Source organism: Uloborus diversus, chromosome 3, assembly GCF_026930045.1.
Source record: "Uloborus diversus isolate 005 chromosome 3, Udiv.v.3.1, whole genome shotgun sequence".
Taxonomy (NCBI): domain Eukaryota; kingdom Metazoa; phylum Arthropoda; class Arachnida; order Araneae; family Uloboridae; genus Uloborus; species Uloborus diversus.
Window position 1 is genome coordinate 210,426,587 of NC_072733.1, and position 26,743 is coordinate 210,453,329.

Genomic DNA, 26,743 nt, shown 5'->3' on the forward strand with positions numbered 1-26,743 from the left:
ATTCATTTTTATTCAAAGTTGGTAAACACAAGTAACAGATTTTCTTACTAATAAATTTTTGAATTTTTGGTATGGAATTTGAATAACGTACACTAAAAAAATAGCAGATATATCGTTTCCCGCAATTAGAAATTTTGTCTGACAGAAAAACTACACTTTGGGCAACTCAAAACGAGACAGTAAGTAGTATTTTGATTTACAACAATGCTACAACTGATACAAAAAAGTGGGGGGGGGGAATAGGTTTGAAAACAGACAATTGCACATTCAATACTTTTTTTTTCTAAAAGTTAATAACAACAGTATTTTAAAAGTAGATAATCTATATATAACTAAACGGATGTCTATTTGTTTGCGAGTGTTTCTTGTACAAATCCAGTTTACCTCCTATGTTTGCTAAGTTTGGCAAAGATGTTCTATGACGCTCAGAAATTCACATACGGTTTTTTTCGGCTCCCCTCGATGTGAAATACCACATGGTGGGTTTTCTTATGCATATCCACAATTTTACGTCTGATCTTACGTACGCTAAATATGGTACAAAAAAGGTCCTTTATCTATACAATGTTCCGTTTTAACCTGCAAGATCTTTTTTTTCCACACCCGTTAGTCCTAGATATGTACTTCCAATTGCAAAAATGTTCAAAATCAGATGCAGAGTTAAGATATTGAAAGTTTGAAGCAAGGTCGCCTAACTGATATTTAGAGAAGTAACTTCGATTGAAAACTATTACTAACACAAAAAACTTGACACTTGTGCCACCAAAACTCAAGGAGATATTCCAGTTTAAAGTTTTAAGGGACCGTACAGAAGATGAGATTGGAACTTATCGCTATTTCAGAAGAATGACAGGTCGTCAAAGTAAGAAAAGCAAGGTATTTATATTTTTCATTGCTTGTTCAAAAATAAATGCAAATGTTATGCCGTGATACGCAAAAACGCGCTACAAAACATTGAATGATTTGAAAAATCACACTCTATGCACACATGTAATTTTTAACACTTGTTATCCACTATATTTCCCCCAAAAAGGTGTTATTGACGGCTAGTGAAAAGTGGTGTAAGTCACAAAATGCTGCGTTTCATATCTCGGTGAATATTGGTCGTACTGATTTCAAACGTTTTGTGTTGGAGTTGTTTTTCAATGAAAATCATTTCCTTAAATTTAAATTAGGGGACCTGGGGCCCTTATAAGAAGTTAAATTTTGTATTTTTTGACTCATTTTTATTTTCACTTTAAACTTTCAATATCTCAACCCTGCATCTGAACATTTTTTCAACTGGAAGTATACATCTAAGACTAACCGTTGCGAAAATAAAGGTATTGCATGTTAAAACGGAACACCCTGTATACTGATTTTCCTACTCGATACCTACTCACGTTAAAGCACTGTCTAAAAATAATGTAAACCGGAGACTTACTTGAAAATTTACATAACACATAACACCTTAGTAATTTAATGCTCCAATTGATATTTCTCTAAAATAATCTTTGTAAAAGCAAGAAGGCAATCTTTTGAGATTTCGGAAGGCAAATCAGGCAATCACGACCGCGCTATTGTTTTCATATGAGAGTAAAATGCCTGGAAGATGTGGCAACTAAAACATAAAATGTAGCTAAAGACAGCTATATTAAAAGCGTCTTCTAGGCACTTGCTAATATAAAACATTCTAAATTTTCATTTATATATACAGCTCCCCTCTTCACGGAATTTAATATTCAATGATACTTAACAACAGTTTTAAATTGGTTTAAAACTTAAACCAATTACGTAGTTAAATTGTTTAATTGTCTTTTCAAAAAACTGATGCGAGAAAAATCGAACTCATATCCCCAAATGGTGCATTTAGTTTTAAAGAGAAAATCATTTTCGTTCAAATTAAAAAAGAAAAAAGAAAAAAACTGCTTCAAAATATCGTGCTTCGCTTTGGAAGTAAAGCAGTTTAAAAATGCTCTTAAAAATCGTAAGTGAGAGGTGATACCCATGTTGCCATGTTTCGTGGGCTGTGTCTCGTGCTAGGAGTGTTTGTTTTTATAAAAAAACATATATGTGCCTCTCAGTTTTTCGGAATTTCAACGTTATTACTGTTTAAATTCAAAAACTTTCGAGATTATGAAGGTAAGATTATTTTTTTCTCCTGAACTGACGTGGGCTACGCCACCTGTATTATTTGAAAATATTTACCATTTTGTATTGAGTAACACTAGATTCATAAAAAAATTTCTTAAAATCCTTAAAGAAAATTAGAAAATATAAGTGCCCAGTTTTACAATTGCGCGTAGGAGACTTATAAATACAGTGGTGGACATAATTATAAGACACCTATCTAATTTGACAGATAATGAAAAAACGATTTAGAGCTTAAAAATATAGTATCAAATACGTCAAAAACATCAACTTATTCTGTTATCACAATTAATTATTTTATAATAATGATCTTTCCATACAATTTAATGGAAAAAATATAAAAACATAGTGGACAAAATTATAAGACATAAACCGTTTTTCCCAAATACAGTGGTCATAATAATAAGAAGACACTAATGTTCTAAAAGAAAATCATCGAATTTGATTATTCGATATTTGCTGAAGTCGTCAATGTTTTTTATAACATGAAAGATACGATTCGCCATCGAATCTGTCAATTGTAACGAAATATCGCAAGACAGTTCTCCCTAAGGACATTTTATAGTATTATTTAGGTCTTCGACACATATCATCAGCCTCCCATATCAGTAAACCGCACGAGCTAAGATCCCCAATAAGTTTTCGATAAGATTTAAGTCTGGGGAGCGAGAAGACCACGGGAGAACATTGGTACTCTGCTCTAAAAGCCACTTTTTTGTTTCGCGTGATCGATTAATCCGTGCGTTATCGTGCTGGAAAGTAGTTTTCGCCACAAAGAAGATTCTTATACTTTTCAGAAGTTATTCTTGAATGCACAAAAACAATATCCGTTTTCCCTTGAGCCAGAAAACCAGCCCAAACCATTACTGAGCCTCCACCCATTTGGCAACTCATTAGTACATGAAGAGATTTCCGTAAATCATGTCAGTAATATTGAAACCCGTCAAGCCCCCCCCCCCCCATCCAGGTTAAACTTTTTTTCATCATAAAATTATACAACCATTTGGAGGTCGAGGCCATACTTAGTTTTGCGAAGTTTAGACGGTCCATTTTGTGCCGGTTTAGAAGCGGTGGGGTTTTTTTTCCCATTTTTTATATTTAACATAGAAAGCACTCGAGGAAAAGCAAGGATTACGTCCAGATCTTTTAATCATAGATCCATTAATTCCTTTTTTCAAAACATTTCTAGTAGCACATCAAAAGCGTTTAATAGTTTTTGAAACATTACTAGTTGAAGTACCCGTTCCATTTAATCTCCAAATTTCGCAAATTTCACTTTCTTTTAATTCTGTACCTCGTGGCATGTTTGTAAATGCGTGAAGTCGGTTATCGTCAGCTTTAGTTAACTCTGCTGACTTCATAACAGCGTGCAGAAAATTTCAATATTGCACATTGTTTACGAAAAAGAGCAGGGATTTTAATTAAAATATTAGGATGTCTTATATTTTTGTCAATGGTATTTTTATTTATTTATTAATTTTTAGTATAGCCCTGGTAGGTTCCGGTATACAGCTTGATTTAGAAAAAAATTTCAACTAAAGCCTACCTAGGATCTGATCTTTAAACGCGTTTTACTCAAAACTTCAAAATGTCCACTTGCACTTTGCTTCTCACTGCCTCATTTCTGTAAAACAATTATGCGTGATAAAAAAATAAATTTTTGCTTTTGACGTATTTGATAAAACATTTTTAGCCTCTGACTCCTTTCTTTCTCTCTTTGACAAATTAGATACGTGTCTTTTAATTATGTCCACCACTGTAGGGCAGTAATAGCTATCAGCAGGTAAAAATAACTATAAAAAAATAATAATCATAATTTTTTGGGGTCAAGCTTAAATTGAACTTAGTTACAACACAGCTGGTGTAGTGGTGTTCATTTTCTGACAATAACCGCAATGCGAGCTTCTGGAGGCATTGAAATCCCTTTATTTTTTCAAAACAGTTTTCTCACTCCAATGATTTCTCCTATTTTATAGTCAAACTCGTAAATACGTACATTTTTCCGACAGCAACAAAAAGAAGAAAAAAAAAAAAAAAGAAGAACTGTGTGAAAGGAGTTTATGTAACTGTCTTTCCAAGAACTAGTCGACGAATGGAAGCGTGAGAAACTGCCGCACAACCAGGTTGTCGCCAATGCACAACGCATTGGGAGTATCTTATTGTGTGGAAGTTTTTGAATGAATGTGCGAAAGAATAACAGATGATTGGTGATGAAAAATAACGTGCCATTATGTCAGTGTAAGTGCTACCACTGTTTGAATACTTCATTTTAACGATCAAGTTTGAAGTGCCAAGTTTAGGTTGTCACGATGGAAAGACATTTTGAAAAATAATAGACATGCATCTTTTTTATCTTGAAAAAAAAAAAGGGATTTGAAAAGTTGCCACTTATTTAAGAGAACGAAAATTAGAGCTACTTTGAAGACTTTGAAATTACGTGCTACTTTACTTACTTGCTACTTTGAAATTACGTGTTAGACTCATTGTACACGTAATTTCGTAATTTGAAGAGCTTGATATATATATATGTTAGTACATAAGATGCTCTATATAACACTCTATATATATATATATATATATATATGATATTTTAAAACAAAAAAGTCTGTAGAATATTTATGTAAGACAGATAATTTTTTTCAATCCGAACAAATTCGGGACGGTCATATATACAGGGTGTTCCGTTTTAACCTGCAAGACCTTTATTTTCGCAACCGTTAGTCCTAGATGTATTCTCCCAATTGCAAAAATGTTCAAAATCAGACGCAGAATTAAGATATTGACAGTTTGAAGCAAAAATAAAAATGAGTCAAAAAATACAAAATTTAACTTTTTATACAAGCTCTAGGTCCCTAACTAATATTTAGAGAAATAATCTCTCTCTCTCTATATATATATAGAGAGAGAGAGAGAGAAAGAAAAGTTATTTTAGTGCAATAAAAGTTAAAAGTATTTAACAAAAAAAAAAAAAAAAAAAAAGATTAAACTAAAAATGATTAAAAAATTACAAATACGAAATAAAAAAGCAAATGATGAGTTTTGAAAAAGGGAGAAAAATTCAGTTTTAGTATTTATTTCCTCTTTTTCTATTAATTGCTAACTAAAAACAATTTTCATTAAAATATATAATTTAATCATTCATTAGCGAAAACTCCGTTACACATCAAATGAGCTATCAGCTTTCTGGGATGATTTTTAATTAGTTTTGAGATGTCATTTAAGTGTTGATTCATAAATTAATGAAAAGCAGAAGCTTGATTAAGAGCATATCCTTTTCTTCATAAGCTTAGTAAACACTTTGAAGCAAATGAATAGCAGATGATCGCTGATGAAAAGACGCGTGCCATTTCAATTAAATAAATGAAAGTATTCAAAAGGTCAGCTAAGGACTAAGTTACAAATCTACTTAAGCTTTAGATATAAATTTGGGTTGGATTACTGAAATGATTAATCAAGCTTCGGAAGCACTTGGTCGTTGGTGATATCGCCATTTATCATGTATTTGCATAACTGGGAAATGCTGAAGGAGACTGTGAAAGTATTTGTTTTCGCAAGGCTTTCGTTTTCGTCATTTTTGCGAGCTCCACGTAATTGTGAAAATTTAAACCTCGTGAAATATTTTTTCCTTTCAACTCTTTGTTCTGTTCATATAAAATTTTCGGCTCGCGAAATCATTGATACATTTATTTTCGCGAAAATTGCGGTCAGCAAAAATAAATGCTTTTACAGTACTACTTTATTCTATACAGGATGAAGATTATTTTTCTGCGGACAGCAGTTGCTTAACCTTTCTTTGAACATTCTCTATTTTTTGTGGCAAATTAAAGCAAAAAACTATGATTTAACAAATTGAAAATATAATAATATATGTAATAGGATATCAAGAAACATGAAAAATACTTTAAAAAATTAATTATTCAAAGAAAGAGAGGAAAAAAAAAACAAACAAACAAGGAAGCTATAAGTGACAGCCATGGGAACAAAACAAAACGTTATTTTTGGCTGCGAAAATGAATTCTTAGTTCTAGATTTTATTCAAAAACTTAACTAGTTGCGAGGATTAAGATAAACCTAAGATTCGAGTGTTGCTGAAAACACTTATTGCAACTGTTCGATTTCGAATGACATAAAATGTAACAAAGTACATGTAATGTCGCCTCGAAATTAGCAAATTTACGCGAAATATGAGCTAAAATCAGAATAAAATAACAAAATGGAGTTTGAAAAAATGCTTCGAGGCGCACACAATCATGATCCAAACTAGTTTTATGCTTAATTTCATGAATATAGATCAAACGGTTTTGGCCTTATGCGAGTCACAAACAGACACACAAATTTTCTCCTTTATCATTAGTAAAATAGGTAACGGTGCATTTTGATGAGTAAAGAAAATGTAATACTTATTATTTTTGCACATGATGACGTTTGAATTAGATAGTTCATCAACCACAGAAAAAAATGTTAGGCGGAAAACTCCCTCAGCAATGAAAAGTATTTAAGATTTTTCTTCACTTTTGGAATGTATGATTGAGTGTTTCGTTTAAATCCTCAGCATAACGTTTGCATAGCAAATGGCTGCAGCTGAAAATATTACTGCATTTTTTTCAGTGAAAGTAAAAGATTGCATTATTATTTTTAAGAACTGTACCAATCAATTTCCGAAAATATTCCTAGTCAATAACTAATGTGCAAAACAAATATAGGCTCAAAGCGGGTAGGCATTCGTATCTCGCCGCATGGTTTTCAAGCTGCGATGCATGCATATGCGTTACCCGAACACCCCCGAGTCTCAATCAGTCACAGCGAAGCAGCAGTGAAACGGCATGGCGTAACCAGGCTTAAAATAAGAAAAATGATACATATCTAAAAGAACTGATGGTATGTATCTTGCGACTAGTAGAGGACCAGTTTATTTATTTAAATATCAATAATGTTATTATGACATCATTCACCTACGAACTAAAATGGTCATTTCGTTAGGTTCTTTTCAAAATTTAATGTTATAATTATTGAACTAAAAAACGTTCCTTCAGCCAAAGCGGGTAGGGAAAAACGGAGAGGAAATCTAGGAAATAAAACCGAAGTTGTGTTGTGATAAAAATCCAAAAACTACAACTTTCGCGCGTTCTTACTTAACCTACGCGCTTTGAGCCACCCTCCCTTAAATGAGTAGCACAAACGTAGTTTTAAAACAAAATATTAAGGTAACATTTTTCTTAGCAGCCCCTGAGGACGAATAGCAAAGAGTATAAAACATTTACCTTCTCTAAAATCTCTAAACAGTTTTAAAATCTTTCAAACAATTATACAATAATATCGTGTTTCACGACCTTTACGAAATATTAACTTGGTGAGAAAAAGAAAAGTGGAGACTACGCTGTAAGGAGTAAATATTGGAATCAAAATGACAAGTACTTTGAAAAAGTTAGAGTGATGCACAAAGAATGGGAAGAATTAAAATTTTATATCATTTGATATAAAGTCATAAATTAGAGTTCCATACTATTTGAACATGTATACAAGTCGTTATAAAAGTCTGCAACTCGTAACCCAACCAGGAACGTAATTAACAGTAAATTCTTTAATCAAAAGTTTGAAGTTTAAAGTTAATTTAAAAATAGTATTTTGGTTGGTCATGTGTGTATGCACAAGTCACTCAAAATACCGCAAAAACCAATCACATCGTCTTTTCACGCTTTGTATTTTAAATAAAAATTCAGTATCTTCAAAATGGAGGGAACAATTTTTCAATTTTAGAAATATTAAATTTGAATGCTTTGTTACATTCTTAATTACAGAATATCGAATATTCTAATTATAAAAAGCAATAAAGTATACATTTTTCCTTCCCAGAAATCTTCTATTTCATCTTTTGAATTTTTTTTAAAAATTAGAATTGATCACTCTACGGTCTCCACTCTACTTGGTATATTCAACTCCTTTCATAATATCAAGGAGTAATTGTCACGCTTTGATAAGGCTGATTCTAGGATGCGTGCAAAGGCCTAATGTTCCGCCCCTCATGAGTAATTTGCATATTTTGACTAATCTTCAACGTCCATATAAATCTTTCTTCAAATTTCTATATCAAGTTCTAGTTAAAAAAAAACAAAAGAACGATGAACTAATAAAAAGGAAGAAAAGTTTTAAAGTAAGAAATTTCTTAGGTACAATTTATATCTTTGAAGAAAGTAATACACTGTTAAAACTACAGGATGCATTCGGCACCTTTCAGGGGAGAAACGCTTGTTCACCAGCGGCACCCAATACGGAGCCGAAATCGCACCTCTAAATAGGGTGAAAAACAGGCACCTTTTAAAAACTAGACAGCCGGAGTGAAAAAAAGGATCCTTCGGAGAGAGAAATGGCACCCTTACTATAGATCCTCCTCCCCCCTCCCCCGTATTGTGTGCGTTTTTAAATACAGTTGTGTACCTTTTTTTTTAGTTTTGTTTTGATTTATGATATTCTACGTTTTGGACATTTTTCACATTGAACTCGGTATTGGAAATGATTAAAACATGTAATTACAGCATTTGATCATATTTCAGAGTTTTCAACATAGTTAAGAAGTGCTCATAGCGTTAATTCATCTGATCGTGCTCTAACTCAGTGTTTCTCAACCTCTTTTGACCCACGGGCGCGGTAAAAGCAAATGAAAAACTTTGCGGACCGGTGAAATCTTTATCGTTTTCTTAAAGAATCATAAAAAAATAATATGAATAATAACTCTGGGGTCGTTAAAAAACATGTGAAAAAATTCAGGGTTCTGATGGTTTTTTTTTTTTTTTACAAAAAGTAATGTTAAAAATTAATAAAACAATAAATATCTACCCCTTCACTTGTATCAAAGATCTGTCACAAATACGTTATAATTTAAAAACGAGTAATTATTTAAAACATGTGAGAAATTATACATTTACTAAAACTTGACGTATTCCGAAAATGAAGCATAGCTGTACTTATGGATTATTTAAATGATGAGCCAAAAATATTCAGGGATATTACAATTACGGAAAAACAAAATCGTTTCATAAACGTTAATCAAGAGTAACAAAAGAAACTGCACATAAAGTTTTTCAACAGTTAAATAAAAAACCAAAAGAAAGTTCTAACGCTTTCGAGGACTGCTAACAGGAAATGATTCTAACACTTGAATGAAAAAGCAAAAAAAAGAAAAAAAGAGCTAGACTGAGAGAGATTTTTTTTTTCGCTATCTTTATGTTATAATCTACGAAGCACAAGAAACATTTTTATTAAGGTTCTTTTGGTGACTAATAAAAGCTGCTTATCGAGTATTCAAGAAAATAATGACAGATATTTTTAGTAGCGTTTTGAATGATGGAAATTTCACGATAGTAACAGTAAACGAGAACTAGAAGACTAACGGTTACTGTGAAAAGCAATAAATGCACGTTTAAACACTTAACTATGTTTGAAAGCCCTAAAAGCTACAAAGTGATCAAAAGCTGTACTTACTTGTAATTTCGGATAATTAATCCTAGAAAAGTTGGGTTTTAATCCAATAGTGTACTTCATTCAATGTGAAAGACACACAAACGCAATCATCATTTGTCCGCCATATTGAGGTGGTTGAATGTATGTCTAAGGCAAAAAGCGCATGCGCAATGAGTCTTTCTGCGATTGCATGATGTTCTGGCTCCTCTGCTCTATTTTCTAGCCTGTGATGCACCTTCAGGCACTATGCTTTCACCTTAGAGGGAATATTTTCACTCGTCTGGAACCCCTGCTTTTAACAGTGTAGATACCAAAATTTACTAGTTGTAAAAACGCATTTTATAGTCTGTCTTCGGTGACATCAGAGGAAGGACGGAAGAAGGGGAAGCAGGAGGGGGGGGGGGATTGCTCCCAGAAAATAATCGAAATTGGCGTATGAAAAGTAGTTTTAGTTATTCTTTGGTTGTGTTTGGTTGCAAGGACAAAAGAGTCGGGTCTATTCAAGGTGCATGGAAATCTTTTTGAAATTGACGCCAAGTATCGCAATTTTAGGAACTTTTTCGAGACTTCAGGGGAAAGTAATGTTGGAGTTCTTTCATAAAATTCTTTCAAAATTGAAATCAATTTAAAGCAATTTTTTTATGACCGTAGCTTAGGAAGGATCGATACTCTTCCCGAAAATTTTTCGAAACTGAAGTTCTAAACACGAAATTTTGGGTTAGCTTTAATGATGTTGCTAGAGGGAGGGAGATTCAATCGTCTCCCATAGAAAGTTTTCAAAATTGAAGTTTAAAACGCTAATTTAGACTGTATTTGGTGACGGTAGAGGATCTGGCGGCTTTTCACCGGTATTTTCTCGACACTATTGTTTCAAAACCCCATTTTTGGCTAAATTTGAAAACGATAGGGAAAACGTGAAAATATTCCGAAAGGAAATATTTTTCGGAACTAAAATCCATTTTAGGCTATTTTTGGGAAGGAAGGGTTTTGTGGCTGCCAAGCGGATATCTCTAAAAGCGCTATTTTGTACTATCTTTGGTGACGTTAATGAAACTAGGAAGCTTGGGCGGATCTTTCCGATATTTTTCGATACTAATGTATGAAAAATACAACTGTAGACCCTTTTGTCCACCTCACCTCGACGATTGATAGGTATGTCTTAGCGTCGTAAAAAATTATATAAGACAGGCAGTTCTCTTCCGGAATTTTTTAGAAATAGAAGTCCCAAAATCGTATTTTTGGCATTGTTTGGTAATGATGGGATAAAGAGCAGGCGGGGTTCAATGTGTCATCACGAACTGGTTTTTGAAACTGAAGTCAATTTCAAGCTAGTTTAGGCAGGAAGGGTTCTGTGGCTCCACGGAACCGTCTAAAAACGAAGTTATGAGTTATATTGATTGCGTTTGAGAAAAGGGGGATCCGAAGTCCTTCCCCGAAAGTTCTTGAAACTGATGTTTGAAAAACGCAATTTTAGATTGTTTTCAATACGTTAAGTGAGAGGGGGTGGGATTAGGGGGCCTCTCTAAAGACGCTAATTGAGACTCTCTTTGGTAGTCATGTTTGGGAATGGATTTCGGGGCTCACCAAAACAAAAATTTTGGAAAAGAAATCCGAAAAATGTCATTAAGCAATTTTTGATGACATTAGAAAGGGCTGTCCTCTGAAAATACATTTTAGATTTGGAGCCAACATTTTTAGGCTATGTTTGATTAAGTTAAGGTGGAAGGAGTGAATCAGTGACTGAACTGGGTCCTTAACATCGGTGGGTCAACCAGCAAAATTTTCCGAGATTAAAGTCCTAAAAACGCAATCTTAAGCCTTCTTTAGTGTCGTAAAGGAGATCACGGCATCGTTTTGGATCTCCGTTTTAGAGCTACATTTAAATTTGCTACCCGTGGCAAGAGCCCTGTCTCTTACCTAATCTGCAACCGGGCAGTTCATTCGTGATTTCGATTAGAAAAAATATCTGTAATGGGGGAAAATTGCAAAATTTTAGTTTGTCATTCATATATGTTTGCCTCTCAGAAGAGTCGCAAATTTTCAGTCTCTCCACGCACACGCATCCGCGATTGTTGAACACAGAATTTGTTATTTGAAATGCTTGCGAGAGTATCTCTAATCAGTACAGCTTATATATATATATATATATATATATATATATATATATATATATATATATATATATATATATATATATATAATATGTCTTCAAAAATATGCCTATAAAAGCTTGGCGCGTTAACATTAGAGGCTGCCCTCGGTGCTCCTTTTAGAAGGCACCCTTTCATGCTTCAGGAGGGGGCCATTTCTTTCATTTCCCTGTATCCATGCCTGATTACCGGTTCTGCCACAAATTTTGCAACTGAATGAAGCATGTGTGTAAAGAGTAGATATTAATAGACAATAAACCAACACAATGTTCCCTAACATTCTGTTTTTCTTAAACTATACTATGCTGTCGGGAAATCGGCTCTTTGACAGTTGAACATTTAAAATTCAGCATATCTATTCGACTTATTATAAGTTATCTTGTGATTAATTCTTGAGGAATTTTGCTTGATAAGAACTATATGATGTGGCCAGTAGCAGCCCCTTGCTTTGGCTGCACACCTGATAGGATCGGCCCAACGCTTAGAAATAACCCAGCTATATCTTTGCATATGAGTGTCTGCTGAGGATAATAACGTGATATATGTTTAAATAGCATACAATACTTCTCATAATAGTTTCGTAAGAAGCATTCAGTACATTGAAAGAATTTGGCTGTGCTATAAACTGATCGCAATAATTTTGTTAATAGAAACAAAAACATATTTGGTCAGTCACTGGTATTATTTAGAACCGTGAAAGAGAGTTTGAACAAAGGGAGAAGCAACGAGAAGATAAAATGAAATCTTTAGAAAACTGCATTAAAGGTATTGAAAGAAGGAATAAAAGAAAAATTCTCTCTTTCTTTCTCTCTCTCTAATCATTTTATTTTTGAATACTGTCGGGAGATATCGTTGTCTCTTGGGAACATAAAAAAGCAAGATACAATCGATATTTTCACTGAAATTTGGAAAATACATAGAAAGAAAGCGATGCAGATAATTGTAGTTTTCGCAAGTATTCAGGAAGGGATTTATCAAGTTTTGAGAAATGCTGATTGCGAATAAAAGGGCTAAATTAAGTATTTTTACTTCCTTTTACAAAAAAGGAAGTGTATTCGAGAAAAAAATTTCACTCAAAAATCGGCCTTAATGTCCATTTTGCTCATCCCCCCAATGAATATTGAGTTTTTTTTTTTTTTCCCACCCAACCACACATGGATATGTTCCTAGGAACGTACAAACACCAGAAATATCCGTTTTGACGAGATAATTACAACGATTTTTTCGTGACGTCCGTATGTACGTATGCATGTGCGTATGTGCGTATGTACGTATATGCGTATGTATCTCGCATAACTCAAAAACGGTATGTCCTAGAAATTGAAATTTGTTACGTAAACTCTTAGTGGTGGTCTAGTTGTGCGCCTTCCCTTTCGGTTGCAATCGGATGTTACTAAGGGGGTATTTTACACCTTTTCGGGGGGAAATCATTGCTAATTTCAATGTAAACTCAAGTGGTGTTATAATTTGTCGAAAAACTGGCGATATATCACCAAGCTTTTGGTTGCCAAGTTTTGTCGCCAACTTGGCGATAAATTTGGCGTTTTTTTTTTTAACTTTTAAATCTGGATTTTATTTGGCCAATGTTGGTGATATTTAAAGAGTTAACCACTAAATAACATTAAAATTGCCAATAATGGGGAAATAAATCGGTGTAAAACGTTTTTTTGCTTCGGTTCGCAAGAAACTGGGTTAAAAATATTTAGTGTTTCCTTGCTTACTCGAAGACGCTATTATCATCAAGTTGGCGTAAAAAGAAGTCATGTGATGCACACATCAGCTCGTTTATACATTCACTTTTAATCATTTTTAGAAAAGAACGCGATCAAATGTACAAAATGAAAACACATTTATGCGTACAAATTATTAGTATAAATTAATGAAACATAGAAGCAAAAATAAGCTGATTGTAAGGTCCTATTTTTTTTTTTTTTGTTTAGTTTCTCAAGCCACTTTTTTAATGAAAAACAACTACAGTGGCTCCCAAAAGTGTTCGTACACCATGAGATTTTGTAGTAAAACCAAAATAACGCAAAACTGAATTCGAATATGAAGTCCAATTTTTTTTCGCACCATTCCTATGCCATTCTGAATAAAACCCAGTAGTTTTTTTTCAAAATATTGCCAGATTTTATTTTTGAAATTTGTCAAAAAACGAAGAGACAGAGAAAAAATACTTCACAAAAGTCATCGTACACTGAAATATTTTCGAATAAATTCATTATTTAAATTATCATATGTCGTTTTTTTATTATTTTTGCATTGTATTGACCCTTAAAAGTCATTTGGCTTTAATTTTTTGTTTATTTATTCCCTAATATTCTGCTTATTATTTTTAAATGGCTGGTATGCGTAGTAAAGTGCGGCTGAATACTTACTCAGAAATTGCAGAAAAAAAGAAAGAAAAAACAATGAAATCTATTCCCAGACGTTTAAAAGCTGTTGTTGATACTCCATGATCCTCTACTAAATAATAATTTTGTAAAAAGTAAGATTATTTACTAATTTTTTGACATTTTTTTCAAAGTGTACGAAGACTTTTGTGGGATAAAATTTCCGGCACTTTTTGGTTTTTGATTTTTAAAAAATTAAGTTTTAATGTTTGTTTAAAAAAATTCGTGTAGTTTTGTTAAAAATAGATCATATATCTTATAATTAAATACCTATTCCGAAATATTAATTCTAACCAATGGATAAGGTCCTATTTCATTGAAAGTCGTAGGTGTACGAACACTTTTGGAAGCCACTGTATGTTTTGCTCAAAATAAATGAAGTAAAATAGTTTCAAGAGCGATTGACAGCTTGTTTTGACGCACAGTAGCTTTAAGTAAGTTTGCATTATTTTCATTCAACCGCACTAAACGTTCCACTATATTAACATGAAAGTTCTGAAGGTATCCTTATACCAAAAAAAAAATGCAAAAGGTTCTAGTAAAATTGAATGGCTAAGACATAAGAAAAACTAGCACGCCAGAAAAAATTGCAGAACACTTTTTTTTGAATTTTCTCTCTCTTACAATCGTTATTTGTTCATAAAAGTCAGAATTGTGACTTACCTTATCAAATAATTTCTAATCAGCCCGTGGGAGAATTTAAAGCTCACAGCCACATCCATGCACACTTTGTCACTCATAAACAAGAATGGACCGAAATGTTTTTTTTTTCACGCTAATTATCGTTTAACATAATTTTGATTTGCGCTAATTCATCGTACCACTACTTTCACTATGTATCGTAATACTTTTACTCAGTTTTGGGAAAACATATTAAGTTGGCGTTGTTGCACAATTTTCAAGTATATCGAAGAACATTTCAAAAAAAAAAAAACTTTAATATGATAAGAAATATTTTTTTTTAAAAATACATGTAACTTCTCTAACAGTACATACTTCATTTGAATAACACAAACGGAAATGTACACATTTAAGCTATATCAGTAAAAAAAAAATCCCTCCTTCAAATTATGTGTTTTGCATGCGGTAACGAAACTAGCATTTTATAATTGTGTGTTAATACTTTTACAAGCACAGGCTCTAAATATATTGCAGAAATTACCTAAAGAAGACAAAAAAGAGAAAAAAAAACATGTCAATTTCAGGACCCTCTCAATTTTTCTGATGCAGTAGCTCATCTTCATGATATTTAAAATTTTATTACATAAAGGTCGTAAATTGACGTTAATATGTAAAAAGCAATGTATTTAACTCTTTCACGATCCAAATAATGCATTTTTGGAATTTTAAATACAGTATTTGGGAAGTAATGAGTCATAAATATTCCGATACACTAGATATAAACTAGAGCACTTGCTAGAAAATGTAATGAATCATCAATTTTCTTACATTTAGTTTAAGCTCAGCAAGTAACATGCAATCATGTACAGTGGTGGTAAAAAAAATTGCATCATCCGCGCCGCAAAGGAGAGGAATATCATCCCGACTGCATTCAACACAAGCATCCCATATCCCAGATGATTTGGGGATGTATTTCTGATCAAGGAGTTGGTGGGCTTCACTTTGTGCAAGGAACGGTAAACGCTAAGGTGTATATTGGCATTTTGGTAGAGAAATTACTTCTATCTGCGATTACTTTACTTCAGTTCCAAATGTTATTTTCCAGGATGATTCGGCTCCGTGCCATAGGGCAAAACTGGTAAGTAACAATTTAAAAACATTTATCCTGCCATTAGACTTAAATTGACATGCGGTTAAGTTTTTTTTTTCTCTAAACTCACACGCAGGTTCAGAATTGAAAATATGAGCATGGGGTCAGCAGTTTGTCTTGACCCGGAAACAGCTCCGATCTACGTAAACAATAATCGGATTCTTGTTGTTAAATGTCTATTTCATAAGTTTTGCAGAATTTCACACACATTCATCGTTAATCGGTCAACCAAAACTTCTCACATAATCCCACTGTTGTGAAAATGCTAGGGGGATGCAATTTTTTTTCCAGCACTGTAATAACAACACCAAACTTCTCACTTCAGTTTTTCTATTCTATTATGGTTTTGAATCAATTTTGCAAATGAAGAAGGAAAAACCGATTGTTTTATTACTAATTGGAGTTAATTGTTCCACACACTTGAAGTAGAAATCTGAAAATTTTCACTCACAGAAAGTAAACTATTTTTTTAAATGTCATAAAACGAGTGTAATCAATAATTAATTTTCAAGTCATTATAGTGGAGGTTTCCTCTTGTACTTAAGAACGGACTTTTAAAATGAAACTCAAAGCAAAAACATAAACAAAAAATAAGTATAACACGATTTCACTTACCTTTTCTTAAACGGCTTTCTCAGTTTATCGGCAAAATGTGACTGCATATGCAAAAAAGAAACTTTTGTAAGAGAGTGATTATAGTTAGAAAAATATAAACATGCTCAAAATGTAACGAATCAAAACCCTTGTGCTTGAAAATTAAATAAATCAATTAACCAATGTTTTGATGCACAAAAATCGGAAAAGACTGCAGACACGTGTTTCGGTGTATCAATGAACACCTTTTTCAATACAAGAAAGCGAGATGAAAAGTGATCCGAGTAATTAATTGATTCATTTAATGCTCAAGATATGCTTGAGTAGAAAATAAATGCTTTTCTATTACTGTAGTCGAATCTCATTAACTCCAAATATCGTTATTTAAGTATCAGAATCAAGACTTAAAAGGTTTCAAGACAAAAACTGCCATTTTACCAATCTTTACAATTAGTAATAAAATAAAATGAGGGAGCAAAAAGAAAATTATTAAGTAATCCATTAGGCAGGGTCGATGAGAGAAAGTTAGAGTCGTGAGTTAAGGTTTTCCGGTCACTAAAACAGACATTTACCCTTAGCCGTCAAACTCTTATACAGCAAAGTTAACAGACAAAAATTATGGGTAATCAAGAAGCTGTACTCTTTCTAGGAAAATTAAAGCTTTTTAACAATATTTCCTGGGAATGTGATGAAACTACGAAACTTGCAAGACATATATCGCATTTTTAAAACAAAATGTGTTTGAAATTATTCATTATGCTAAGATGTGTAAACTTATTTTTAAGATAGTTGGTTGTTTGAAAAAGTAGTAACTTTAAGGGAATCAAATCTTTAATTATGAACCTTGGTGTATTACGACTCAAAACCAGCTCGTTGGTGGATGGATACGCATGATAAAAAAATATGAAAAATTTTATTGCCTGCTGCATATACATTCGAATCTTTTTTTTTTTTTCCCTTTACTCATAATTAGTAGTTTTTATTATTTTTTTCGAACATAATGTCGAAATAGCATCGTGTTGAAGGTCGGTTTCCGATGGTAGAGGAAGAAAACAATTAATTTGTTGGAGGATGTTTATTCGATAGTGGAGATTTGAAATAATAATGTGTCAGCAGCCAGTTACTGATGGTAGAGAAAGAAAATATTGATGTGTCGTCCGCCAGTAACTAATAGTAGAGAAAAAACACATTAATGTTTAACTAAATGGTTATCCATAGTAAAAAGGAAGAAAACATTAATTGCTGCCAGATTGTTATAGATAGTAGGAGAAATAAAATAATAATGTAGCACCAGCCAGTTACCGAAGGTAAAAAAAGAGAAGATTGATGTGCTGTTCGTTAGTTACTGCCAATATAGAACTATCACATTAATGTGCTGTCTAACTGTTACAGATAGTAGAGTAAAATTACATTAATTTGCTTCCGGGCGATTAAGAGTTGATAAATTGGAAATTTCTAAGTAATTCTGGTTTTTCATTTAAAAAAGATTCAACTACCACTAGAGCAAACACTTACCATTTTAGTGCTTTGTTTCTCTGCATTTGTACTACCGGTTTCAGCCATATTTGAGAAAGGAACGTCCATGCTGTACTTGATGGAATGAAGCAGTTGTACGACCACGTTGGAGACATTTTTGAAGGATAGTTTCCGTCGATTGCCCAAAGCTCTCACTGGCAAGTTACTGAACATTAAAGGCTGCAGAAAATAATGAAACAATTAATTACCGCATAAGTTTCTCTCTGTCATTTGCAAGGGGGAATTGATTCTCTGTACCGTTTTTCTGGGAAAACAATTTTCCTTCCAAATAAATTGTGTTTTCTTTGGGTTATTTTTTTATTTAAACATCTTTAAAATACTTTTTTTTATTAGCAAGTGATTGCAGTTAGGTTTTATTTTGAAACGTAGTTTGTTTTTTCCTGAGTGAGAAAAAAAATTAATTGAACCCGTTAGGCTTCAGCTATTTCTCACTGGCGTTCCAGTACTAAAACATTTACGAATGTACCTGTATTTTACCATGACTTCCGTCAATGACGTACCATTTACGCTTAAATGAAATGTTTTCGAGTCAAATTTCGGGAATCTGAAAACGCGTTATACCAACACTTGGGGAAACTTATTTGACAATACGTAAGCTGAAAATACATTACGTATGAATGAAATATTTAATTTGTATTTTTATTGTAAATGTTAAAATACTATGTTCTTATTCAAAAATCATAAAAAATGTAACTCTGTATTGCTATTAAAATATAAATTGGTTACACGTCAGGGTTTCCTTTAAAACCTCTTTGATTCCCAAGTATCACATGTGATACAAAAATTCTGTATTTAAAAAAAAAATCGAAAGTAAAATAGCTCAGAAAATATTCTCTTTTGTCAACACTAGACAGAAATTGTGTCCAAATTAGGTTTATAGTACCAATTACAATGAAAACGAGATGTTTTCCCGCCATTTAATTAATTACGTAGAATAATACATTTTGAGCAAAGGAACAAAAGATGTTTAAATAATATTACTAAACTAAATTACAAAAATATTCCAGGAAGAAATGGTTTTCTCTGACCAACATGTTTTACGTGGTGACATTTGCATGCTGAATTCTAGTCAAAAAATAATTACTGGTCAAATTATATAAATATTAAGAAATTTTTTTATTATTCTTTCAGCGCTTGAGATTTCAACACCATGTCACGTGCTCACGGGTGTTAAATTTCTTGCTTTTGTTTTACGTCAACTTCTTTTATGCTTCATTATTTTTTTCTCTCAGAAATGACAGACATTAATCCTGATAATGAACGTATTAAATTTAAAAAAAAAAATTATCAAATACAGGCGAACTAAATTTCAACACTTGCCGGGAAAATGCGTTTCAAATTTTTCAGTAAATCTTGTGAATTCTGAAAGGTTAAGAAAGCATTGCTTAACAGCAGGTTCCGTGTGTACAATCATAATTTGTTTTCCCGACTTCTATTGTAAACAACATTTTAAATCAACATCAACACCGAATTTATCAACGCTTTGTTTATTTTGTGCCCAAAACCTATTCAGTATTCTAAATCAGAGGAGCACAAAAAAATAAATAAATAAAGAAAGAAATAAAAAATAAAAAAAAAATAAATAAATTAAAACTTTTCCTTTACCAAGACGCCACACACATCAGCAAAAGATTCAGTTATTTTCTATGGCGAAATAACTACCTGTATTCACTAAACAGGTGTAACACTAAACTCTTTTATAATTATTTTAAAAATTTCACTTTAATGCAGAAATTTTGTTACATGAAAAAATCCTTTAACAACTTCTTGAATAATTTGATCCATTTCGTACCTGCAAAATACGCTGTAGTTTGACAATATGCGTAAATATTCAGTTTAGTCTTTCATGTCGCCAGCTACGCACATCATTTATTTTGAACAAAGAGTACTTTCAAAGTGGCTTTAGATCGATAACAAGAGCAACAAACTTTCCGGGACTCAGGCTCTACGGTTGTATTCTCTCAACCCCAAAACTGAGCAAACATTGTGTTGCTTTTGCTTACAACGTGTACCAAATAAAAGGGAAAGTTTGTCTTCAAGGGTCTCTTACATCCGTCACTGTTGGATAAAAGGGCTGCTTTAATAAACGAGCCGATGTGTGCATCACTTAACTTCCTTTTACTCCAATTTAATGTCATTTTCTCATTATTGGCAGTTTTAATGTGATTCAATAGTTTACTCTCTAAATATCACCAACAGCGGCCAAATTAAAACCAGATTTTAAAAAAAATCGCCAAATTTGTCGCCAAGTTGGCGACAAAACTTGGCGACCAAAAGATTGGCGATATATCGCCAAGTGTCCGTCAAATTATAACACCACTTGAGTTTACATCGAAATTAACAATGATTTCCCCCCAAAAAGGGGCAAAATACCCCCTTTGGAGCATCCGAATGCAACCAAAAAGAGAGGTGCACAATTAGACCCTACTAGGAGTCTAAGTACTAAATTTCAATTTTCTAGGACATTCCGTTCTTGAGTTATGCGACATACATACACACATACAGACATCACGAGAAAACTCGTTGTAATTAACTCGGGGATCGTCAAAATGGATATTTCGGGTGTATGTACGGTCCTAGATATATATCCACGTGTGGTCGGGCTGAAAAATAAACTCATCATTCATTCGGGGGTGAGCAAAATGGAAATTAAGGTCGATTTTTGAGTGAAAATTTTTTCGCGAATACAATACTTCCTTTTTTGTAAAAGGAAGTAAAAATAACAAATTAGATTTTCTACAATAGCTTTCATATGATTTTGTTTTCAAACTATACAAACTAGCTGTAAATGTGCTGCATACAAAGAGAAAACTTATGCTTGTGAAGAAAACTTATCTGTATTAAAATATAGTTTCACCTAACACAGTTATACTATACCGCATGAGCGAATCTGCTGAATTTAGAAAATTATGCACGTTTTCCTAACAGTGACATTATTTATTTATATTTTATTCAATTTAGAAGCGGAAAATGTCTTTTCTTCATAATTTAAAACGATTTGTGCCACTATGCCAATGCAGAATTTTGCGGTGCTAGCAGAAGAATTGATCAAAATCGTGAATAAATAAAAAGCGTTGTCGTTACTGCGGAAAACTTGCAATGCTTATTCTTCGATAACAGTAGCAAAGAGATTGACGAAAAAGAAAAAAAAAAAAACTGAATATGGAACTTCTTAATATGAGAAAAAGGTTCTTTTGAAAATTTCGGAAGAAAATAAATGTCTCAACATATTTTTTAAAGTCCAAATAAGAGTCCCGAAAGTTTGTTTGAAGGAATGATTTCTTTTGGAGTAGAGATTGATGTAGCATATGAATGTTAAATTTCGTTCGCTGTTTTCCCCGAAAAATTCATGATTTCTTTCACACAGATTAATGTTAGTTTTTTTACTTAAATGCTCTCAAATCATAAATGTTAGACTTTTTACTTAAATGTTCTCCATTTATAAATGTTAGTCTTTTTACTTAAATGTTCTCCAATCATAAATGTTAGTCTTTTTACTTAAATGTTCTCCATTTATAAATGTTAGTCTTTTTACTTAAATGTTCTCCAATCATAAATGTTAGTCTTTTTACTTAAATGTTCTCCAATCATAAATGTTAGTCTTTTTACTTAAATGTTCTCCATTTATAAATGTTAGTCTTTTTACTGAAACGTTCTCCAATCATAAATGTTAATCTTTTTACCTAAATGTTCTCCATTTATAAATGCTACTCTTTTTACTTAAATGTTCTCCAATCATAAATGTTACTCTTTTTACTTAAATGTTCTCCAATCATAAATGTTAGTCTTTTTACTTAAATGTTCTCCATTTATAAATGTTAGTCTTTTTACTTAAATGTTCTCCAATCATAAATTTTAGTCTTTTTACTTAAATGTTCTCCATTTATAAATGTTAGTCTTTTCACTGAAACGTTCTCCAATCATAAATGTTAGTCTTTTTTACTTAAATGTTCTCCATTATTTCAAATGTTAGTTTTTTAACTGAATTGTTATCTCTTCTTTAACAACAGCATAGACGTGAGGGATGTTTGAAATACAAAATATAAATATTATGTCAGTGGTTTTAATCTTTCTAAGCTTCCTTAGGAGCTTTTCATTCAAATGTTCAATACGCAATATTTCGGCATTTCGAACAGACTTGCTGCTAAAGGATTGGACTGCAATACTTAATTTCCAATGGTTTTTCCCGCATGCAGCTAACAAAACCAGAACTGCATTTTCTTAAAGCAAATTCCGTTAAAGTAGTAAAAAACATATTGAGAATAATGTTTTGATCTATCACTCTTTGGTAAATCTTTGGTAAAATGGATGGCAGTCATTTCTTGTTCTTGGCAAAGCAAGAATTGTGATCAAGAAGCATCCTAGGTCAAGAGAAAACAATCTGAAATCTTTTCTAAAAACAAAGTTATTGTTAAGGTCATTTTGCTCAACTCATGTGCAAACATCTTATTACATGTACTATCAGTAAAAGCCATTTAGTAGGGGAATGTGGGGCAAAGTGAAATGGTTAAGATGACTGAGCTTTTTCAAAATGAAAAAAATGGAAATTTGTTTTGAAAATTACAGTACATAAAGAAAGAACATTGTATTTGATAAAATTTGCATTGAAAAAGTATTTTTTATTTTTGCCGGTGAATTTTAGCTTAAAAAAAAGTGGAAAAATGTCACTTTATTTTTTCACGGGGCAAAGTGAAAAATGAAATGTTTTTGTAATGAAATGTTTTCTATTGGAATATAAATTTTTTTTTGATCAAATGAATCAGTGAATAAAAGAATAACTGATGAAGAAATAAATAAATAGATGCTGAATGAATAAATGAATAGATGCTGAAAAAAATATACGAATAATTAAGTAAATTGATTAGTTGATGTATAAGGACAAATAAAGGAGTGAGTAAAAGGGTGAATGAATGAAAAAATAAGGAAATGAATAAATAAGTGAATTACTAAATGAAGGTTTGTAATAAAGTTATTAATAAAAAACGCGTAAGAGATTTAATAACTGATTGAATAATTAAGCGACATTAACTATTTCATTTTGCCAAGTCCACTTAACCTGGCCTGTACTTGTCTAATTGTACAAGATATTTAAAATACAAATAGGCTTAGTATTAACTAAATAAATGTTACACTGATTATTAGAAGGACTCAATTAATATTTCAAAGGTTAATTACAAGAACTGTATCATTTAATACACTGTTAAAAATTTTCCGGAAAATTTACGGTAATTGTTACTGGCATCCATGTTGCCAGTAACTATTACCGTAAAAATCAAATGTTACTGTAAAGTTTTACGGTTTCCTTGGTAGGCAGCAGCAACCAATTGGCGCTGGGATCGCTTATTTCTCCGGTAAAAATTACCGTAAAAATCGGCGATGCGTTAGCCCGCCATTTTACAGTAACAATTACCAGAAAATCTTCCTGAATTTTTAACAGTGTAGTACCAAAAATAATTTTTAACTTTCAGCAAAATATTACAATATGAGTATCATTTTTTGAAAACTGCTCGTTTTATCATATTCTATTTTCAGAGTTAATTTTTTTCTTGACTGGAATAGGCTAAAAGTGTAATAATATGTGTAACAATAACATAGTTAAAATATTAAAAAATAGGTAGCGCTAAAAGTAGAGTAAATATTTTACCGTTTCACTTTGCCCCGCTATTTTACTTTGTGTGCCCCCCCCCCATTCCCCTGCATATTTTCATATTTTCATTCGTGATAAATGCAACTAAGAATTCAAGTTCTTGCAACAAAAATGGGAACAATCGATTCTTGAAGAACTCAGCAGCTTTCTTAATGAAAGCAAGTACTGTCGAACCAACACGATTTGACTGGTGAAAAAAGCTTCCGCTTGAAACTCGTAAGGGACAATGACTATTTGCATATGACTAACCAACCATATACCACATATTCGAAATATGTATTTAAACGTGAGACTCTTAATTATATTCAATACTAATTACACTGTTAAAAATTCAGGAAGATTTTCAGGTAATTGTTACAGTAAAATGGCGGACTTAACGCATCGCTGATTTCTACGGTAATTTTTACCGGAGAAATAAGCGATCCCTGCGCCAATTGGTTGCTGTGGCCTACGGAGGAAACCGTAAAATTTTACAGTAACATTTGATTTTTACGGTAATAGTTACTGGCAACATGGATGCCAGTAACAATTACCGTAAATTTTCCGGAAAATTTTTAACAGTGTACTAGCTTCTTAGTCTAATTTTTTGCTTTGGCTTTATTTCTTTGATAGATCAATGTCAGTACTCTTCAACGCATAAATAACCATTACTGTAACTAATCGATTTTGACACGCCCACAAATTTTAAGCATTGAGTAAACAATGTAGTTTCAGTAACAATTATTCCTCAAATAAGAAATGAACGCTCTCAGGATCAGGATTCGAGTTACCTTATCCTGCAGTGCTGAATAAAATTTCCACAAAACAGACGACAGACGCTGCTCGAGAAATCATCAGTATATAAACTTAAGTACATATCATCAATATCTTATATCCTTAACCGGGAAAAATGTATATTTATTTATTTATATATATTTCGTATCTCGGAAATGGCTCGACGACGATTTGGATGAATTTTTGTATTTAGATGTAATTTTGCACTCTAAATTCATCTGCATAGATGTTTTTTTCTGTAAAAACGGGATTTTTCACACACAAAAAAACGTTTTTTTTTAAAATGTAAAACCTGCTTAAGTTAAGCTTTGAAAACAATTTTGACAGTCTATTGTCAGACGATTTGCAACCACAACAATGAAAATTTGTCTCACTTTAAAATTTCAAACTTGCTCAGGGTTGCCAGGCTTAAGTAATATTAGCCGTTTTAGCTAATTTCAATAACACTTGTGTAGAAAGAAATTCAAAAGCAATGACCCTTAGAAAAGCATGATTTGTTTAAAAAAATAAAAATAAATAAATAAAATAAAATAAAGCGGAGCGAGGCTCGGTCGTCCAGGTACTGAAGACTAAAGAAAGGAGAGTTTTCCTTCCCACTGATTACACTTTTCGACTATTACAGAAGACAGTTTTTGACATTAGTGGCATATCTCAGACTGGTTTGCGGAAGTTTTGTTATTAACCAGCCACTGACTAGATACTGAAAACAAGAATTTAGTTGGAGCATTGTTGTGAGAAGGACTTACCTTTCGTCGATGGGATGGTGGGATGATAAAATAGGAAACAACATTATGCTCTCGCAAATAAGAATTTCTCTCCGCCCCCCGGCCCGGTTCCACTTCATACTCGCCCTGCAAGTAGTCTAAGGTAGCTTGAGTCACGTGAACTCGCCTGCAATAGACATATTTCAGCAGAATTAATGACTGGCGGAGTTTTTGCAGAACTCCAAATTATGAGTCACGAATTTTTGGAAGTAATATTTTTTGTTATCTTAGACATTTGAATTTTGTCCATTATTTCTTTTTTACGAAGTATGTGTATAACTGATGTATGTGTTTACTGATGTATAAAACAAGCTCAAATTTTTTCTTTTTAAATTTTTTGAACAAAAACAAAGCTTTGTAGATTTTTTTCAAAAATTCGATTTTGATTACTTTTCGGAGTCAGCTTTCTGGGATGAATTTATAGAAATCTTCTTAATTTCTTTATTTTTCAACGAATTAAATTGAGCTGAATTAGGTATCCATTTGTTATCCATTAGCAAATACTTTCTTCTTTCAATATAAATAAAAGAAAATACTCTGTGAATAGCAGATTGATGCCACTCTAACTAAAGTTAGTTTTTATGCTTTTTCGATAGGGAGATTTAACGATTCATATCTCTGGAATGCTAACTAATATCTGCATCAAATTTTTGTATTGTAAATAAACTATTTTCTTGTTATGATCAAAAAATTAGAAAGGTGGTTTTTGTAGTTTCGAAATAAAAAAAATCAAGTTTGTTTTTCAGAAAATTTACTTCAAATTCAAATTTTCTATTACTTTAAAGACTTTTTGAGCTTAAAAATTCCAAAAACATTTTCAGAACAAATAATATCAAAAAAAAAAAAAAAAAAAAGATTTACATCCATTGTAAATCGTTAAAATTAGTTCATTTTGGAAAATATTTATGTAAAAACCTCAGTTTTAGACTTGACAAAAAAAAAAAAACCTTTTTGCTTAAAAAAAAAAAACTAATTATTAATAACAATTATAAAAAGAATAGTTAAAGAACCATTTCTAATGGCCTTATTTTGCATTTTTTTCGACACTAAAAGACAAAAAAAAAAAAAAAAAAACTATTGAAAAGTTTTTACAAAGTGAACTTGTTTAGATTGTGTAACACCTGACAATGATCCTCTACTCTTATCTTACTAATATTTACTTTATTATAATCCAACTTTAAATTTATCTCAGGAAGATCATTTTTCTGATTGAAGCATATTATAAAATATCTTCGAAACTCATTTCAAAATTGTTGGAAGTCCTGATTTTTCCTCTTTTGATATGAAGTAAATATGTTTCGTCTGCAGACTTAAGAGACCCCTACATCAGCCCAAATAAAAATAATTGAAAGAAACGTTAAGTTGCTCTGCAATTATACAAAAATGTAAAATAACTTTTAATTGAATTAAGATACAGAGTAAATTTTGAAAATAAAAGCAATCGGCGTAAGCATGCTTTCCATTTAATGTTTCATAATATACGAAATATATGCGTTGGTCTACTTTCAAAACATTAGAAGAATGAT

At 32.1% G+C, this 26,743-nt stretch overlaps 1 protein-coding gene across 1 annotated transcript in view; it reads right to left on the minus strand.

Moving 5' to 3' along the window:
• The window catches only part of LOC129219156 (Ca(2+)/calmodulin-responsive adenylate cyclase-like), a 171,250-nt gene that overhangs the window by 66,767 nt on the left and 77,740 nt on the right, over positions 1-26,743 (minus strand). The window contains exons 6-8 of the mRNA XM_054853475.1: positions 25,200-25,344; positions 18,012-18,191; positions 16,518-16,558 (exon numbers count right to left, since the gene is read on the minus strand). Coding sequence (XP_054709450.1) covers positions 16,518-16,558; positions 18,012-18,191; positions 25,200-25,344 — 366 coding nt within the window. The remainder of the gene's footprint in view (positions 1-16,517; positions 16,559-18,011; positions 18,192-25,199; positions 25,345-26,743) is intronic.